Source organism: Gymnoscopelus braueri (genome assembly GCF_963280865.1).
Source record: "Gymnoscopelus braueri genome assembly, chromosome: 12".
NCBI lineage: Eukaryota > Metazoa > Chordata > Actinopteri > Myctophiformes > Myctophidae > Gymnoscopelus > Gymnoscopelus braueri.
The window spans coordinates 45,919,891-45,940,691 of NC_137614.1; the positions used below are offsets into that span (position 1 = coordinate 45,919,891).

At 40.5% G+C, this 20,801-nt stretch overlaps 2 protein-coding genes across 2 annotated transcripts in view; one reads left to right on the forward strand and one right to left on the reverse strand.

The window, feature by feature from the left end:
• Positions 1-487: 487 nt before the first annotated feature.
• The window catches only part of LOC308097645 (transmembrane prolyl 4-hydroxylase-like), a 50,245-nt gene continuing 29,931 nt past the window's right edge, over positions 488-20,801 (reverse strand). Inside the window, exons 5-10 of the mRNA XM_080445570.1 lie at positions 12,363-12,453; positions 11,434-11,596; positions 8,928-9,113; positions 7,114-7,204; positions 6,195-6,318; positions 488-2,556 (exon numbers count right to left, since the gene is read on the reverse strand). Of these exons, the coding sequence (XP_080301696.1) occupies positions 2,339-2,556; positions 6,195-6,318; positions 7,114-7,204; positions 8,928-9,113; positions 11,434-11,596; positions 12,363-12,453 (873 nt within the window). The 3' untranslated portion in view covers positions 488-2,338. The remainder of the gene's footprint in view (positions 2,557-6,194; positions 6,319-7,113; positions 7,205-8,927; positions 9,114-11,433; positions 11,597-12,362; positions 12,454-20,801) is intronic.
• On the forward strand, positions 17,024-19,535 carry LOC308097649 (E3 ubiquitin-protein ligase TRIM39-like). The gene has a single exon (XM_080445573.1). The coding sequence runs from the start codon at positions 17,232-17,234 to the stop codon at positions 18,642-18,644; it is 1,413 nt and encodes a 470-aa protein (XP_080301699.1). The 5' UTR covers positions 17,024-17,231; the 3' UTR covers positions 18,645-19,535.

Sequence of the window (20,801 nt, forward strand, 5' to 3'; positions counted from 1 at the left end):
CTCTGTGTCTGCAAGCCAAGGTCAAACGCATGCAGGCTTTCTCTGCGGCAATCTTTTGTTTTAAGAACACTGTATCTAGAATGCTCTTCTCTACAGCTGTCTCTTTTTTTCCCCCTTTTCTTTCTTCTGCTAGTAAGTAATCTCCATAGAAGAAGACTTTGTTATTGTATGCTGTGTTAATTGGGATAAACGAATATCTAGCCTTGGATTTATCTGCGAAAGATGACTTTGTTTAATATGATTATCTTATCTGTCCCAAAAGGTTATAATTAAAAAATACATGGTAAAGTTGAATGTGTTTTAGTTTGCATTGATCGCCACCTTGTGGACAATGTCTCCGTTTCGGCCCAGAGCTACAGCATAGTCAAACACAATATTCAATGTTGTACGTTTCCATTCATTAAAGAAATACCGAAATAAAACTTCTCATAACAGCAAGACGGATGATAAAACAATCTTTAATATATTTCTCATACCATAGAATACATAAACAAATATAATAAAATATGATAACAGATTGAGTGCAACATCAAGCAATAATAAATATGATATTCCATTAACTTAACTTATCAAATAGTTTTAATAAATAACACCCAAATAAATAAGACACAAAATATATATATATATACTGAGAGCAAATAACAGCACACCTTGAAACATGAATTACACCTGAAGGAATGGCTTCTCAAGCTTCAAGTTGTCAATCCACACCTACTTCGCGTAGTCAGGCCTTGGATAGTCTTGGATTTGCTTTAGCTCTGTCAAATCCACATTTCATGGAAGAGAAAACTCATAACATAACATAACTGAAAAACAAAAACAAACACAGAGGTAGACTACTCACACAGAAATATCCCATAGGAAGACATTCACAAATCATCACTGTGATATGGCTCATAATAGAAGGCTATTGTTCTGCCCAATAAAATATGTAGTAAGTATCGACTAAATACTATCAAAAGAGTGCTCTGTGGACAGATTGCATTCACCATTATCAGTACAAATTATTCAATATACACCGTCATATCTATACCTTGTTATTTAGAGATTTTAACCACATGAACCCTATCCTACGGTGAACATTCAAAAATAGCAGATCTATGTGCTAGATGTGCTATTTTCAGTATTTGGTATTTGGTGTACGGGGGAAAAGGAGGGGGGACTAGTATAGAACCCTGGGGGACTCCAGTCAATGAAGTACATAGGGTTTAAGTGGTTAAAGAAATTGTGCAGGGAAATTGGGATCTCCCCACCATCGCTTTCTGTTCAAGTCACAGCTACAGCCTACGTAGAAGAATGATTAAAATATTATTGGTCACAGTCAGAAATCCCTTCAGGGACAGGCAGATTATGACAAAGATTGAGTTGATGGAACAAGAGAAAAACAAAACCTCTAGGGTGGTGTTTTTAGTGCCTATGTGCAAAATCTTGGTATTCCCATCAATACACGGTCTCTGTAAACACCAGTTGGTTGTTTCAGAAACGCCCCACTGTAGCAGGATGATTAGTTTTACTTCCGTTTTAACATCAGATTTCCCTATAGCCTGGAATCCAGACTGACTCGCTACAGTCATTTTTTCACTTGGCTTCTCAGTCTGGGGACTCTTCCTACAGTATGTGAAAGGGGGTGGTTTCGGACGCAAGAGAGCCTAGGATTCTGATTGGTCTGTCGGCGGGGCAGGAAAAGAGCCTTCCCAAAGATGGTGGATATAGAAAGATAGGCCATCCCAATTGTAGCCACTAGAGGCGAAATGGTATAGACACACAAATGGCATACAGAGTGCCGTCTGACGGCAGACCTCACGAATGTCCTATGTTTACTGGTGCTAGATTCCGCGGGGGTGTGGTCCTGGGACAGCGAAAGGTCGATAACAAATTAGATTCTGAAAAAAGCCATTTTAGTGTCAAAACGTTTGGAAGATTGTGTGGCTTGTGGCGATTGGGTCCAATATTTAGTTCAGTGGACCGTGAGGTATAGAGACCCATTCAGAAGCTGTGCTCACGCTCACTTCTCCCATTGGAATGAATAGACTACCACCTAGACGGCCACCTACGTCACACAGATGCGGGCAGTAAACCCGAGACGGCACGTCTTTCTTTTTTTTCTTGGGCCCTCCAATGTAAAAATTCAAGTCACTTCCCTTCCTACTGTGATTTGTTAAGCGCTATCCAATCCGCAATGACATTCCAAACGTACCGTAACAGAAATCAGACTCAAATGGAATCCTCCCAGACTGAGAAGTGAAAAAAAAATAAAAAATGAATGTAGCGAATCAGTCTGTATTCTGGGCTAAAAGATTTACCACCGTTATCAAAATGTGTGCAGGCCCGTAGGTGGCTATAGGTCTTGGTGGAGGTCGCTGTGTGACATAGGGTGGTACTGCTGCTCTTCCATGCCAGGCTTAGCCTCCTGCCTGTGGGTCACAAGTCTCTGGTAGCGGGCCTGCCGCTGCTGGTCCGGGTCCACGTTCACCCAGCTGTTGGCCTCCCACTTCACCCCGCCGGCGACCGGGCAGCCTCCGTGGAGAGAGTACTCATCCAGCTCACCCATCCAGCCTGGGCACCCCACAGGAGAAAGGGGAGAAGACCAAGTCAGAAACACAAAATGATAAAAGAAATATGCAACATGTACACCAGTAGTTCTCAAATTGTTTTTGTGCCAATGACCCCCAACATTATATATATATTTGGCCGCTGAACCCCATCTGAAAATGTTCTGTGCCAGGGACTCCCAGAAGAGACGATTTATGTTAAAAGCATTCAAAATTATTCAAAATGTTCTTCCTCCCAGGAAGAGTCTTCCTCCCATTCTGTATGGAAGTGGTTTCGGGTTCTTTGCCTCGCATATATATATATAACTTCTGACGTTTGCGCAGGGGTCATCACCATGCCAGCTTGTGATGGACATTTCCATCAATATTTTATTTTTGCCACAGACATGCAAAACAAGTGATCAATAATATTACCAGAAACACATAGGCCTAGCCCTAAATGTTTACAGTAATAATGGACTCTTAATGTGCCATAGTGTCTACTCTATTCCACTGCACTACACATTTTAAAACTATTTTGGGGGGGAAAGCCGATCTACAAGCTCACAACACATCACAGCATGTTGTGAGCTTGTAGATCAGCAATTCTCTTTTATTTTTAGCCTACAATGGCATGCCCAAAATTGGGATGTCAGGGTTAAAGTGGTTAAGCTAGCCTATACTTTAGAAAACCTGGAGACTGGGAAGTTATCCACTGTATACTGGCAGGTGGCAGTCCTGAGACAAGCATTCAATGGGGCATGGTATATTCCATGCTTGGGATTTCAATAATTGGGTCTCATCAGTACAGACAGTGCTTCCATCTTACATTGCAGAAGCAAAAGAGCCACTTGGCTGCCAAGGTGAGTGGGTGCGTATTATACTTCATATGGTTATACAGTATATAGACAGGTGGCTTTTCCGAGGACAGTGTTACTTGAGGACAGGAGGAGACAGGAAGTTCCAGCTAAACTAGTTTTTTGTTTGTAAACGCTTCAACAGTTGTGGTTTCCATTAAGGTGAAAAGGTACGGTAGGCCTAGTCTATGTTGATGAGAAAGTATGTCGATCGATGAGTATGTCGATAAGTATGTACATGATGAGTGATTCATGAAGGGCATGACAGGATTTGAAGGAATGCAGTGTCACAATAGTTTGATGCAAAGGTGCCTAAGTTTGATCAGAGGTGAGAAGGAGGTCTGATGGTGAGGCTGTGGATCAAGGGGTTCCATGGATTATGCTTGTTGAGTGTTTTTATAATTTAGTTGTTATTGTTATTATTGGACACTTTGAAGTTCTGCCCTCCTTTGCCTTGGTGCTCCTTCTCAACAGATGACATGCCATGTTTTTGCTCTTTTCCACTGTGGTCATACCGTTGACTCACATACCGTACGTGGTACGTACAGGTATTGCGTACAAACGCATGTTCTAAGATTAGATTACCACTTTGAGAACCAATGATGTACACAAACAAAGAAGATAAAATACAACTAAAACCATCTTAACAGTACAGCATTAATACTAAACTGCCCACAAAAAGTTTGGAAAGTTAAGGTTGTTCGATAATTTCTCGCCTTTAATAATACCAATTGGCATTGTGTTTTATATATATTATATATTATATATTATAATAATTATATATATTTTTATCGCAGATTAGTCATCTTTACAATTAGGTATGGAGGAGGTAAGGATCGGGCATTCATGGAATGAGCAACACAGCAAAATGTGTGGGTATTCCAATTCTTTTGGCCAAAATCCCCTGCAATATTGTTCTGTTGGCATTGGCATTCACTCTCGTTTTGAGCTTCAAGTGCTGGCAGGTGTGTGCCAGTCACAGGTGTGTGCCAGACTAGTCACAGGTGTGTGCCAGACTAGTCACAGGTGTGTGCCAGTCACAGGTGTGTGCCTGGCACCTGAGCATGGGTCCTGGAACTTTATTGAGTTTTGTGTATGCTCCAAGCAGCAACACTGGTGGAAAGATGCCACGTTTGCCCTTCAGGATAAGGCCCGTGCAATAGGGCAACTGGAAGCTGGTGTTCCAGCATACAGAGTGACAGCATCCTTTGGTGTCAGCCCTGGTACCATTTCCAAACTTGGGACCGAGTTCCGTGAGACTGGTGAAGTCAAAGACAGACCGCCAAGTGGCCGTTACAGGAATTCGGGGGTGGAGAGGACGGAATGGCCTGCCGTGGGTCCAGACCTCAACCCGGTTGAACACTTGGTGGGATCAGCTTGGGGCGTGCTGTACGTGCTAGACTAGTGACCAACAGAAACACGTTGGCTGACTTGAGACCAATTCTGGTTGAGGAATGGGATGCCATCCCAAAGCAAAATGTGGCTAGGTTGGTGCCAGGCTGTTGTGGCTGTGTATGGATCTTCCACATGCTACTGAGGTCCCCGACACTGAGTGTAAAAATGGCCAATATGTGTTGTTTTTTTCCTTATTACTGTGGGCAGTAGTGGAAAGTAACTAAGTACATTTACTTAAGTACGATTTTGAGGTATTTGTACTTTACTTGGTTATTTCCCATTTCCAATACTTTTACTTCTACTCCACTACATCTCAGAGGCAAATATTGTACTTTTACTCCACTACATTTATTTGAAAACTTTATTTACTAGTTACTTTTCAGATATAAATCATGATATACTGAAACATTTAACCACTTTAACCCTATTTTATACATAGGCTATTTGAAAATAGCAGATCTACAAGCTCACAACGCGTCGCGACGCGTTGTGAGCTTGTAGATCTGCTATTTTCAAATATTTAGTACTTTTACTTTTGGTACTTTAAGTACATTTTGATGCCAATACTTTTGTACTTTTACTCAAGTAAATTTTTTATTCTGGACTTTTACTTGCAACAGAGTATTTTTATATTGCAGTATTGGTACTTTTACTTAAGTAAAGAATTTGAGTACTTTTTCCACCACTGACTGTGGGAGACTGCAATCAAAAAGTTTGAGAACGACTAATTTATGCTGTGTTCACACAGGCAGATACAAAGATAACAAAAATACACCGCATATTTGTCACTCTGTCGCTTTGTATCTGTGTTGCTCAACGCGGTCGTTGACGTCATCAAGCGCTGCGTCATCGGAGCTACAGTTTGTTAGTTTTGTATCTTTGCATCTGGAAGTTGAACCCAGCTCAACTTGAATTTGTATTTTTGTATCTTTTGTAGCAGCTCTACAAACGTCGGAGGTTGCTTTGCATCTTCATGTCGCTGGCTTCCATTGAAAATGAATGGTATCTTTGTATCTGCCCGTGTGAACGCAGCATGAGAAGGCATTTGTAGAATCGGGCCTCCTCAGGTCTTTAATGTGTTCCTTAAAGGAGGAGGTTCACCCAAAAAAATGACTTATTTTCTATCAATTGTACACCCTATGAAGCCTTGAATCCATGGATTCTTTTTTGTTTTTGTCGCATTCCTAAGCTAATAATTTGATTCCCGTCTCCTACCGGCTAATGTATCCGGTAGGAGACACAAAGTAGATTATTTGTGTCTCCTACCGGAAATACACACGGTCATCAAATTATTGTCTTAGGAATGACACAAAAACAAATCCATGAAATCAAGGCTTCATGGGGTGTGTAATTGATAGAAAATAAGTCATGTTTTGGGTGAACTCCTCCTTTAAGGCCTCCTCACGCTCACCTCTGCCATCAGACAGGTGGTTGTACCACAGCAGGGCCGTCCCTACGGTGGGCTTCACCCGCAGGTTCCCTCTGTCACATGTCTGCCGTGTGTCCGTCAGGTCCACACCATCCTGGACAAGTGCCTGGCGCGCGCGCACACACACACACACACACACACACACACACACACACACACACACACACACACACACACACACACACACACACACACACACACACACACACACACACACACACACACACACACACACACACAAATCAAAAAGACTGTCTAATCTTTTGTTATGAGACCTGATATTCCGTTTGGTATCAGATTCCTTGTCAAGGCTCAACAGTGTCTGCATGTTATCAGCAGCATTCAGGCACAAGGTCGTTTCACATCATTTCGTAGCAGTAACAGTAGCGAGACGTTTATTAGGCCTGGCTAGCAGTGGTGTAAAGTAACTAAGTATATGTACTCAAGTACTGTACAATTGTGAGGTATTTTTTACTTTACTAGAGTATTTCCAATTGTCTATACTTTTACTTCTACTCCACTACATCTCAGAGGCAAATATTGTACTTTTACTCCACTACAATTATTTGAAAACTTTGGCTACTAGTTACTTAGCAGATATAAATTATTACATTATAAAACATACATGAACCACTTTAGCCGTATTTTATACCTAGGCTATTTGAAAATAACCGATCTACTACAAGCTAACAACGCGTCATTTTGATACCAATACTTTTGTACTTTTACTCAAGTAATTTTTTTATTCCAGACTTTTACAGTACTTGTATCAGAGTACTTCTACATTGCAGTATTGATACTTTTAGTTAAGTAAAACATTTTCCACCACTGCTGGATGGTTAGCTGGTTCATAAGCAGCAGAGAGAGAGAGAGAGAGAGAGAGCACAGCACACACACCCACCTCTTCCTCAAAGGTACGGTTGTCGGCCACAGGAAAGGTGGAGTGTCCGCCGTCCTCCACAGAGTTTAGGTAGAACAACACGGTGATGTATCTGGGATGAGGAGTAAAAAACAGATAAGCTGGGTAAATGGATTAAGGCAAAATAAAATCTCACAACTGAAAATGTTTCTATGACCAAGTCTAAATGTGCGATTTGTGAAACATCATGAAAGGAACCTTTGCTTTTATATGAAATATCCAAGACTATTAGGATTTTATGGAAGATGCTTCTGAATATATTGATAGTTTGACCACTTTAAATGCTCTTACTGACTTGTCTATGTCCTAACACTTTTTTTATTTTTATTTTTTTAACGGAAAATATTGTCTTTTAACACATTCCATGCCAGAGTTTAATCTCATAATGTACTCACCAGTGCCAGCGTTTTATTGTTGTTTTTTTGTTTTTTTCATGTCGCCACAGACCTCGCTAAATAAGTTAAAAGTGCGCGTTCATTTGGTTCTAAACACACAGCGGATCTGTGAGAAACGGCCAGCGAAAATAGTTTCCAAATCCGTGCCGCCATCTTGAAGATACAGCCGATCAACGGTAAACAGTGATCAGCGAGGAGAAAAACAACAACCGAGAAAATCGAGTTTTAAACAGGATCCCAGACAGGAAGCGGATACGATCGAAAAAACCGGAACCCGAATAATTCTGTTTCCGACCGGAAACCGGAAACGGAAATGGATCAAAAAAATTCGGAAAGTGCACCTGGGGCGATTACAATGGGAATCGGCGGTTCGCGTAGATCTACGCGACTGGCACGCTGCGGCTTTAAATAGGTTCGCGTAGATCTACGCGATTGGCATTCAATGTGTTAATATTCACAATCTAATCTTAAAAAATCTGTTTGAATACTTTTGGTGACTCATAAAGTGTCGGCATGACATGCTCATTAATATGTGCAGGAGATTTGTGGTATTGTACGTGATACCTGTACCACGTACGTCGTACAGTATGTGAGTCAAGTCAACGGTATGACAACAGTGGAAAAGAGCAAAAACATGGCATCTGTTCAGAAGGAGCTATTTGCTACCAAGGCAAAGAAGGGCAGAACTGGACAAGTAAAGCTAATTTTCGTCAGTTGAGAGAAAGTGTTTCAAAGTGTCCAATAATAACAATAACAACTCAATTATAATAACACTCAACAAGCATAATCCATGGAAACCCTTGATCCACAGCCTCACCATCAGACCTCCTCCTCACCTCTGATCAAAGTTAGGCACCTTTGCATCAAACTATAGTGACACTGCATTCCTTTAAATCCTGCCATGCCCGTCATGAATCACTCATCATGTACATACCCTTTTCTATCGTTCCATCTGCATACTTTCTCAACATTTTTGAGTATGTTCACCGCATGGAAACCACAACTATACTGAAGCTACGTTGACAAACTATAAAACTAGTTTAGCTGGTAGAACTTCCTGTCACCTCCTGTCCTCAAGTAACACTGTCCTCATCTACGCGTAGATGTAGATCAGCTATATTCACTATTTACTATATTAAAATAAGGCGAGGCATAAGGCGAGTTTAGGCATAAAGATAGGGCCCAAAGACTCAAGCACCAGTACTTTGGATTGTTTAAATTACATCACACACACGCATGGAGATCACAGCGCACACCGATCACAAATATCACACACACAGACACACACACACACACACACACACACACACACAGAGAACATGGCACGAGGAGAGATTACAGACATTACAGCTGTAAAGCAGCACAGTCGTAAGACAAACATACAATTATAGCATCAGTTACCTGCATGAAATCTCTGTGAGCGCGGACGTGTTTCCTGCCAGTCGGGTGTGAGCGCAGGTGGTCTCCGAGTGGGTGGGGCTGCTGTGGTGGTGGGCGTTGCTGAAGCCCCCGTCCTCGTAGCGGATGACCTGGAGCGGCTCGCTCAGCTCCACCAGAGCGGACGGCAGACGGGTCACACGGGTCACTCTGAGAAACGGATGAACAACCCGGAAAAAGAGAAGCGGAAATAAACGATCATGAGTGTGTTGTTTTCATAAGAGCATGATAAAGGGCGACTTTGCCAATGACACATTCTACATAGGCTGCCAGTTTTCCCAGAGCCTTAGAGCAGTGGTTCTCAAACTGTGGGGTTATTTTGGGGGGTCCCCAGGTGATTAGCTTAATATGCAACATTGTTTTCTCACTCAACAGTAAACAAACCAACTTACAGTATAAGTGTATTATTACAGGGTATTTGCATTTGCATTTCTAAAGTGACAATTTAAGAACTTTTAAGACCATTTTAACATTTTTTTATTTTATTTTATTTATATTATATTTTAATGTTTTTATTGCGTCAGTAATCAACAAACTATACATAAAAATGGTCAAACATTGGCCAAATTGTCAAATATTACCTAAGATCGCTGATCTACAAGCTCACAACACCTCGCTATTTTCACAATATTTATCTGTGGGAACCGAGTCCAACAAAATGCAATGCCTCAACTCCTACAATTCCTAGTGCTTGTCAGGGTGGGGGGTCCCCAGTTCAAATATGATTATTTTGGGGGGTCCACAGTTCAAATATGATTATTTTGGGGGGTCCACAGTTCCAATATGATTATTTTGGGGGAGTCGCAGCCTGAAAAGGTTGAGAACCACTGCCTTAGAGCAGTGTTTCTCAAATGGGAGTACATGCACCCCTTAGTGGTACATGGAGGTACTACAAGCAAGGGGTACCTGAGACAAGGTGGAAATGGGAAGAATTTATTTTAAAACATGGACAATTTGTGTGTACCTGATCTGATCTGTAAAATGTTAAAACTAAATTAAATCAACATTTTAATAGCACTGTTATTGAATAGAAAGCAATACTTATTTCCACATCTGAACTGGACTTAATCAAATCTTATGGCAACAGTTAAAAAATAAATCTGCTCAGGGGTAATAATTGCAACTATTTCACTCCACTTGGTTTCCTCTACAGAAACAGGTCCTGTTTTTCTTTTTCTAGCAGAAAAACTGTTATTCAATCTGTCATAATGTCTGTGTTTGACTATGGTGATGTGCTGTACATGCATGCTTCAATCTCTACACTTAAGCCTCTTGAAGCAGTCTACCACAGTGCCCTACGTTTTATCACTGGTGATGACTATCACACCCATCACTGTATTTTATATGATAAAGTGGGTTGGTCATCTCTCGCAGTACGTAGAGAGCAACATTGTATTCTTTTTATTTATAAGGCCTTGTGTGGCAAGCTTCCTCTATACCTATCTTCGCTCTTAGAAAGGTTACTGGACATCCAACACGTTCACAAAAACACATTAGATATACCAGTCCATGTAAGAGCAGTGAACAAGGAAAGACTGCCTTGACTGCCTTCATGTATTATGCTCAACACAAATGGAACAAACTTCAGGACTCTCTGAAACTGGAGCGATTTGTCTCAATAGAGACATTTAGGGTACTTCTCGTGGACACATTTCATAGTAACTGCACCTGTTTCATGTAACACTGTTTGTTTGCTTCTGTGATGATTGTAATATGATTCAAATGTTTGTTATTGTTTTTCATTATGTATGTATTTTATATGTGTTATATGCTGTTATCAGGGCGTCCCTGAAAAAGAGAGCTTGCTCTCAGTGGGCGTCCCTGAATACATAAAGGAAAAAGAAAGAAAGACTTCCCTAAAATCTTTAAAAGGTTTTCAGAAGTCAGGGAAAGGTTGTTTTAAAGCCAAAAACGAGTGCATGGATTGATTGATTGAATACTTTATCAGTCAGAAATTAAAACAGCATGTGGTACCGTCAGACATTAACACATTGACTGCCAGAATTATTGCATATTTTTTTAGCCAGTGCCAGAGTTTTTCATTGGAAAAAAAAAAGTACTCAGGAGCCGAAATACAGCATTTTTAAGTTTTAAGTTAACAAGGAGGTGGATAGGAGTCTAGATCTTCAACTAATCATATCTCCTTGGTCTTTGGGTGAAATTGGAAAAAAAAAACTTTTTTTTTTTCGTTTTTTTTTCACTTCACGTAGATCTACGCGATTGGCACGTGGCGGCTTGAAAGCGGTTCGCGTAGATCTACGTGATTGGCAGTCAATGTGTTAAGGCTAAAAGGATAACACAAAAAACTAAAAAAGTCCTGGGGACTTGTTTCCATTGTGGTCCTATGACATGACATGACATCGAACACACAGGAAAGTTCAATGTCAGATTTTCACGTGTCCAGGATGGGGTTAAAACAACAACATTAAAGTGTCCATTTAAGGTGACGTGTGTGTGTGATGCTAGTTACCGGTTCCTGAGAGTGTGTAGCACGTGGTGAGATCCGGGGCCTTGGTACAACAACGTGTGTTTGCTTTTTCGTTTGACCTGACCCAGTTGCGTCCCGCCGCGTTGCTGCCCGGCATGCTGGGATACGTCGTATATGTGTCGAAACTCCTCCAAGGTCAGCATACCTGTCAGGAGAGGAGACATTATGATACGAACGCACAGGGACCGAGCGACCGTTTGATAACGGCGGGAAAACGTTTCTCTCAATCAGAGAGCAGCTGGAATACAAACCAAGAGAGGTGCGGATATGCTACAAGTGGAATTAAATCACTTATTAACATAGTGGTAGGGCTGTCACCATTATGACATTTTACTTGACGATTAATTGCCGCTCCTATAATTGCGATTAACGATTTAATTTGCGTTTCTGCCGTTGAACATTGGAACAAAATGTTCATTTCTGTTTGGCTTTTAGACTTCTTAAACAAAAGGTGCACTGTGCAGATATGACAAATACCTAACATAATTTAATTACTTTAATAAGCCGGTGTACAAGCTCAAAAGTGTCACAGCTTGTAGATCTTCTATTCCCACTATTGAAAATGTTTGAAAAAACACTTTTCAACATGGAAATGATTGTGACTATTATGCAAAAGAAATGAGCTATTATCTCAAATAACTAACAGGCCTACATAGTGGTCTGCTAGTTACAACTTATATTATCGACCAATATCTAAAACAGATTCAGTTTAATATTCAACCCCCTTCCCGTTCCTCCCTCTATGTACCAGTAACTGTTATTCCCCCCTCCCTTCCTCCTGTCCATCCTCTACAAGCTCACAACACGTCGCATTGGCTATTTTTGCTATTTCTGCACGACAAATTTATACTTGGGGGGACATTTAGCCCTAATACAAGTACACACACACACACACACACACCTCTACGTACCTGCTGGACGTGCATCCAAGCTAGTGAGTATCTGCCTCAGGTTGTCTGGGCTCAGCCAAGTCCCGTCTCGAGAGCGTGAGTGACTGATGATCTGGTGGACACACAACAGCAGCAGCAGTGGTAGAAAAAGTATCAATACTGCAATGAAGAAATACTCTGTTACAAGTAAAAGTCCGGTAATTAAATTTTACTTGAGCAAAAGTACAAAAGTATTGGCATGAAAATATACTTAAAGTACCAAAAGTAAAAGTACTCATTATGCAGCATGTCCCATTTCACAATTTCATCATGTGTGTAGAATGTATTACAAAATCTATTTTGAAAATAGCAGATCTACAAGCACACAACACGTCGCATGTGAGCTTGTAGATCGGTTATTTTCAAATAGCCAAAGTTGAAATAGGGCTGACAAACAGTGCCTAATATGGTGTGTGTGTGCGTGCGTGCGTGTGTTAGTGCACATGTGTGCGTGCGTGTGTCCAAATAGCCATACTAAAACTCCTAAATATCGTGCTCAGCTCTGGGATCTTCCCCAGCACATGGAATCAAGGGCTGATAACGCCACTCCACAAGACAAATATGACCCAAATAACTACCGCGGGATCTGTGTAAACAGCAACCTCGGAAAGATCCTCTGCATGATCCTCAACCACAGAATTCTAAACTTCCTCACAGAAAGCAATGTCCTGAGCAAATCACAAATTGGCTTTCTACCAAAATATCGTACAACAGACCACATTTACACTCTAAACACCCTAAATGACAACCGATTAAACAAAAACAAAAGCAAATTATTCTCCTGCTTTGTCGACTTCAAAAAAGCATTCGATTCAATTTGGCATGAGGGTCTGATGTACAAACTGTTGGAGAGTGGCATTGGGGGGAAAACCTATGACATCATAAAATCAATGTACACTAACAACAAATGCGCAGTTAAAATAGGCGAAAAGCACACAGACTTTTTCCCCCAAAGCCAAGGAGTTAGACAGGGATGCAGCCTGAGTCCAACACTCTTCAACATATATATCAACGAATTAGCAAAAACGTTAGAACAGTCCACAGCTCCAGGCATCCTCTTGGCAAACACAGAAATCAAATGCTTACTTTTTGCAGATGCTGCTGCTGCTGCTGTCTCCAACCAAGGAAGGACTACAGCAGCAACTTGATCTCCTACACAAATTCTCCCAGACATGGGCCCTGACAGTGAACCTAACTAAGACTAAAATCATGATATTTCAAAAAAGATCCAGCCGCCAAAACCATCAATTTTTCCTAAATACAATCCCACTAGAACAAACAAAAAACTATACCTACCTTGGCCTAAACATCAGCAGCACAGGGAACTACAACCAAGCTGTAAAGGACCTGAGAGACAAGGCAAGAAGGGCATTCTATGCTATCAAAAGAAACATCAAAATAGACATCCCAATTAAAACCTGGCTTAAAATACTGGACTCTGTGATAGAACCAATTTCCCTCTATGGTTGTGAGATCTGGGGACCATTAGCAAACCATGACCTTGAAAAATGGGATAAACACCAAACCGAGACCCTACACACAGAATTCTGCAAATCCATTCTCCGTACCCAGCGAAAAACACCAAATAATGCATGCAGGGCAGAATTAGGACGATACCCACTCATTATCAAAATAAAAAAGAGAGCACTTAAGTTCTACAACCACCTAAAAGAAAGCGACCTAGATGCACTCCATAACAAGGCACTCACACACAGCGAAACTCTAGAGAGATGCCCCCTCAGCCAGCTGGCCCTGGAACTCCGGGCACAAACACAAACAGAGCCACGAGATAGAAAACCCATTGGACTAAACCAAATTATAAAACAGCAAAAGGAAAACTACCTGACACACTGGAAAGAAGCAACACAAAAGCAGAGTAAACTAGAATGCTAACTGGCCCTAAACAGAGAATACGCATTGGCAGAATACCTGAGCACCGTGACTGACCCAAAACAAAGAAAAATCTTAACTAGGTACAGACTCAGTGAGCACAGTCTTGCGATCGAGAAAGGTCGTCACAGGCAGACCTGTATCCCGAGAGAAGACAGACTATGCACCCACTGCACACAAAATGAAGTGGAAACCGAGCTACACTTCCTAACCGTCTGTCCATTGTACCAAGACATCAGAGACACATACTTCCCACAGATTACAACCACACACAGAGATTTTGAAAACATGACCAATGACAAAAAACTCCCATATCTGCTGGGCGAAGTACAACAATGTGCAAACACAGCAGCAAGATTCGTGAGTTGCTGTGATAGGAGAAGGATATCAAACGGAACACAACCACCCTAAAGACTAATCATTGTGTATATTCCGGCACTATACCTGCACCCAGTGATCTTGGTACATAGAAATTGATCTATTGAAGATTCTGACTTTCAAATGTACATATTTTTTGTTTTGATTGTATTGCTGTATTGTTGTATTGTGCTTCCTGCTTTGGCAATGTAAACGTATGTTTTCTCATGCCAATAAAGCCCTTTGAATTTAATTGAATTGAAAATTGTGTGTCTTGCTTCCTCTTGGCTCCCATACAGTGTAATAAACTCCCCATTGCAGTCAGAACTGCAGACTCACTCCCAATGTTCCACTGTGTAGTCTGAAGACCCAACTCTTCAGACTACACCTCACCCCCTACAGTAGCACTTCACTCTCTCTGTACCCCTTCTTGTCACCTTTGTTCTATAGATACAGTAGTAGCCTACTATGCAGATATGTTTTGGTCACTTGTTCTAATGTTTTCGTTTCTTAGATTATTATATTTTTCCTTCATCACAAATATTAAGTTCCTCGGACGTTTTTGCACTACCGAGGCAAGCTATATACCATTTTAAAGCTACAGGTCTTGTGATTAAAATGATACAAACTATTCCAATATCATCAAAACTGACGGTACAATCAACGCCAAAGTCCGACATACACAAACAAACAAACATTCACAAAGCTGCAGCGACTTATTGAATTCTACTCCACCAATATGACATATTTTCCACAAAAATTATGTTCTTACTTTGGGGATTAAGTGATATATAAAGTCCAAACCACTTTTTTCCATCAATAACCCCACAGAAACCCTCATAGGGCATAGCAGTGGCGGCCATTTTGTGGTTCCACTCAAAAAAATCCATTCATTTCCTAAAATAATTATGTCAATTATTTAAAGTCTTGCTTCATACTGTGGCCACATTGTGTTTTCCAGCTCATATATGATAACAGCAGTGTTATAAAGGCATATATTTATAGAAAATAGGCGAGAATTAAAGACCTTCTTTTTCAGTAAGTTCAAACTTATATATATAACTCAATGTCAGTTGCACATAGAGTTGATTATTATTATTATTATTATTATTATTATTTATTTATTTTATTCCAAATGGTTCAAGAACAACAATCAGTTTACTTTCGGTATGCTGTGTATAGGCATTTTTTGCATATTAAACAGGATTCTTAAAGGGTAAGACCACTTTAGTAGAGGTTTGGGTTGTGTAGTTACCTTGCCATGATGTAACTCCAAAGGTGGGCAACAAATCAAAAATAATTGCTCCATTGATTAGAAATTGATAATTCAAAATATGCTCCTCATTGACTTACATTGTACGGTAAAACAGCTTTCAAAGTCACTCTTTTAGCACATAAATTAACCCAAACATAGCTGATTCAGACAATATAGAACATCACCAAACCCAGTACTGTTTGTTTTTTTAATAAAAATGTCAACTTCCTGTTGATTTTACTATTTGAAGATCTGGATCCGGATCCGCCGATCCAGTCCGGGTTTTCTACTTATTAAAAATGGCAAAATCAACAGGAAGTTGACATTTTTATTTTAAAAAAAAACAGTACTGGGTTTGGTGATGTTCTATATTGTCTGAATCAACTTTGTTTACGTTCGTTTTTGTGCTAAAAGAGTGACTTTGAGAGCAGTTTTACCGTACAATGTAAGTCAATGAGGAGCATATTTTGAATTATCAATTTCTAATCAATGGAGCAATTCTTTTTTTTTTCTTGCCCACCTTTGGAGTTACATCATGGCAAGGTAACTACACAACCCAAACCTCTACCAAAGTGGTCTTGCCCTTTAACAGGTAAAAAAATAAGAAATGCTACTAAAAAAAATGGCTTTTGCTGGAGACCTCCTGGAACCCCTCCGAGGACACTTGGGGGTCCCCAGACCCCACTTTGAGAACCAATGGCCTACAGTACCAACTGACGACACTTGCTGAGCATTTGTGTGTGCGTACGTGTGTGCCCACAGCACGCTACAGTTTGGATGAGTAGCCTCTAGATTTATTTATTTAGGTTTTCTCATAAAAGTGATATTTTACATAACCTGCACATGGTTGTCACTGTCAGTGTGCGCTGTGCGCTTCAGTTGGAAGTTGTGCAGCCTCCGTTTCCTGTGTGTGTGTGTGTGTGTGTGTGTGTGTGTGTGTGTGTGTGTGTGTGTGTGTGTGTGTGTGTGTGTGTGTGTGTGTGTGTGTGTGTGTGTGTGTGTGTGTCATAGCTCCACCTACCAGACTCATCTGAGAGAAACCAGGAAACAGAGAGGTTGTTATTCTGCCACTCCACAAGCAAAGAGACGGACTATATGATTTACCTTCAGATCAAAGACAACTTCCAGTGAGTTAGGACAAACTGTCGTTCTACAGCTACAGGAGGGAATACTGACCCAGACCACTTGTACCTGCTGCTGACTCTGTCAGCTGAATGGACTTTAACAAGAACCAGGATTCACAGTGAAAGTAACCTTCAGGGAACATTCTAGAAGAGGGAGTGTTACCACCACTGACTGGCTGATTTCCTGGTTTGAACAGTGTGTTTGTAGCTTCACTCAGAGACCAAATGGCTTCCAAGTTGTCTCGTCCTGAAGAGGATTATTCCTGTCCTGTGTGTTGTGACATCTTTAAAGATCCTGTTATCCTGTCCTGTAGCCACAGCTTCTGTAAAGACTGTCTGCAGAGATGGTGGAGAGAGAAGAAAATAAAAGAATGTCCAGTATGTAAGGAGAGACATTCAGTGGATCCACCCAGAAACCTGGCTCTGAAGAACGTGTGTGAGGCCTTTATACAGGAGAGACATCAGAGAGCTTCAACAGGGTCTGAGGTTCTCTGCAGTCTGCATGCTGAGAAACTCAAACTGTTCTGTCTAGAATGTCAACAGCCAGTGTGTGTTGTTTGTCGAGATGCTAAAAAACACACCGACCACAGATGCAAACCCATCGATGAAGCTGTTCTGGATCACAAGGAGGAAGTCCAGAAATCACTGAAGCCTTTACAGGAGAAACTGAAGGTCTTTAATAAAGTTAAAACAAACTATGACAACACAGCAGCACACATTCAGTTCCAGACTCAGAACACAGAGATGCAGATTAAGGAACAGTTTAAGAAGATGCGTCAGTTTCTACAAGAGAATGAGGATGCTAGGATTGCTGTACTGTGGGAGGAAGAGCAGCAGAAGAGTCAGATGATGAAGGAGAAGACTGAGGGTCTAAACAGAGACATATCAACTCTTTCAAAAACAATCGGAGCCATAGAGGAGGAGCTGAGAGCTGAACACATCTCATTCCTGCAGAACTACAAGTTCACAATGCAAAGAGTGCAAAGAGTTCAGTTCACACTGCAGGACCCACAGCCGGTCTCAGGAGCACTGATAGACGTGACCAAACACCTGAGCAACCTGACCTTCAGAGTCTGGGACAAGATGAAGGACATTATCTCCTACACTCCTGTCATTCTGGACCCCAACACTGCCGATCCATCATACATCTTTTCTGATGATCTGACCAGTGTGAGAGATGGAAAGAAACAGCAGCTTCCTGACAACCCAGAGAGGTTTGACCACTATGGCTATGTCCTAGGTTCTGAGGGCTTTAACTCAGGGACTCACAGCTGGGATGTTGAGGTTGGAGACAATACATTATGGGAAGTAGGTGTGTTAGCAGAGTCCTATCAGAGGAAGGGAGACAAAGGGGGTCAATTCTGGAGAATAGAGTTAGATGAAGGTAAATACAGAGCTTGCTACTCACCAGGGTCAGACACTAATCTCTCAGTGAAGCAGAAACCTCAGAGGATCAGAGTCCAGCTGGACTGGAACAGAGGAAAGTTGTCCTTCTCTGATCCTGATACTAACACACACCTACACACCTTCAAACACACTTTCACTGACACACTCTTTCCATACATTTACACTGGTCATGGTGGTTCTCTGAAGATGTTACCAGGGAAGGTCAGTGTAACTCTGGAACAATGTAGTTAGACATGATGATGAGGATTATATTGATATATTGATTGATTGCTTGATTGATTGATTACTTTATTAATCAAAACAATTTAACAGCACAGAGGTACAGTAGAACATTTAGGCTTAAAGGATCACAGAAAAAAGTCCTGAGGACGTGTTTCCATTGTGGTCCTAAAGTAATACCTGTCAATGTTAGAATCAGAACACTCTGATCTGTGATGACATCATCATCATCTACACAGTAAAATACAAGTGTTAATTTAACTCTGAAGAGTGTAAAATGTTTCCAAATGGACCCTATGATCCACAACATGATATCATTATCATCTACAAAATCCAAGTATTAATTTAACTTTTAAGAGTGCACAAAATAGAACCAAATGGACCTGTAATAGTAATGATGTTGGGGAGTCAGGGTTCTTTACTATAAGATATTAGACTAATAATATGATTATTTTACTGTTGTATTTCTACACAGTTTACTCGTAAAACATAGAATCACCACATTGGGTACATCTCTAAAGGTTTTACTGAGCAATTGAATTAATTACTTTTTTTGTAGGTAATTATTATATTATTTAGTGTGTTGTATTGTGCTGTTTTCTAGTAACCAACCATGGAGATGTTCTTTAACATTAGATTACATATTAGTTAACATTTGTTGCATTGATCTCTGTGTGTTTTTCTGAGCCCTGTAACATGAATGATCCTCTGATTGACTATCTTGTCCCTACTAATAGGACACAGGCTTGTGTTTTTACTTTTCATGGCAGACTGAGGATGTTTTTTGTAACCAAAACATGTATCTGTTTTGTAACCCAAAACATGTATCTGTTCCCACTTTAAACCGTTTTTGGTAACACCTTTTATTTTTGTCTCACTATGGATCATTAAATAATAAAGATTTTGCATCTGCCAAACCTCTGTGGACATTCACTCTGTTATGTTGGTGTGTGAGTGTTCCTTTAGTCTTCTTAGTGTGTTGAGTGACAGGAAGCTGAGGGTAGAAAGACATACAACACATGACTCTGACTCAGTGGTGTAAAGTAACTAAGTACATTTACTCAAGTACTGTACTTAAGTAAAATTTTGAGGTACTTTTACTTTACTGGAGTATTTCCAATTGTCTATAATTTTACTTCTACTCCACTACATCTCAGAGGCAAATATTGTACTTTTACTCCACTACAATTATTTGAAAACTTTAGTTACTAGTTACTTTGCAGATATAAATTATTACATTATAAAACATACAGTAACCACTTTAGCAATATTTTATATTATTTATACCTAGGCTGTTTGAAAATAGCCGATCTACAAGCTCACAACGCGTCGCATCGTGACGCGTTGTGAGCTTGTAGATCGGCTATTTTCAAACATTTTTGTACTTTTACTTTTGGTACTTTAAGTACATACTTTTGTACTTTTACTCAAGTAAATTTTCAATTCCAGACTTTTACTTGTAGCAGAGTATTTCTACAATGCAGTATTGATACTTTTACTTAAGTAACAAATGTGAGTACTTTTTCCACCACTGCTCTGACTGGAATCAAACCACAGACATTGTAACCACATGGTCGTCTCTGTGACTATTTACCTACTAGTGACTATTCACCAATCAGTGTGCCACATTCATTATCTTCTGACATTCTTCTGAGATAAAATAATTCTGCAATATGATAAGGAATGGGGATCGTTCATTTGTAGCAATTTTGATCCCTTAATCGATCCTGGTTATCTGTCCAATTCCTTGTCAATCCCACTATCGATCCTTTTCTATTGTTGGTAGTTGTTGGCAAATTGATGCTAATCTGGGGGCATTTTCATTCAAAAAAGTGTTGTCAATGTGCTGTGTTTCACTCAGCTAATGTGAGACTGATTGCAGAGCTGTTCAAGTAGTAGTGGGAATGTAATCTCTCAAGAACAGATTCTGCTCTCCGCTTGAATCTGTCGGGGGGGTTCGTCATATCGCGTACGCACTGGCCTACAAGTGGCCGCGCTTTACCCAATCAAATGTAGTGGGCGGGATTTACCTGTCTGCCGATCCTTCCCCACTAGAAACAAACCGAAACTCATTTAACAATAGCGTCCTCGGAGCAGACAAAACCACGGAAAGATATTCATATTTTAACTTGCTCTTTCATCATAGAAACAAGTGGGCTTATAACCAAA

What these genes read in the sequence shown, in the direction of transcription:
- LOC308097649 (XM_080445573.1), top strand. Translation starts at nt 17,232, where the DNA reads ATGGCTTCCAAGTTGTCTCGTCCTGAAGAGGATTATTCCTGTCCTGTG.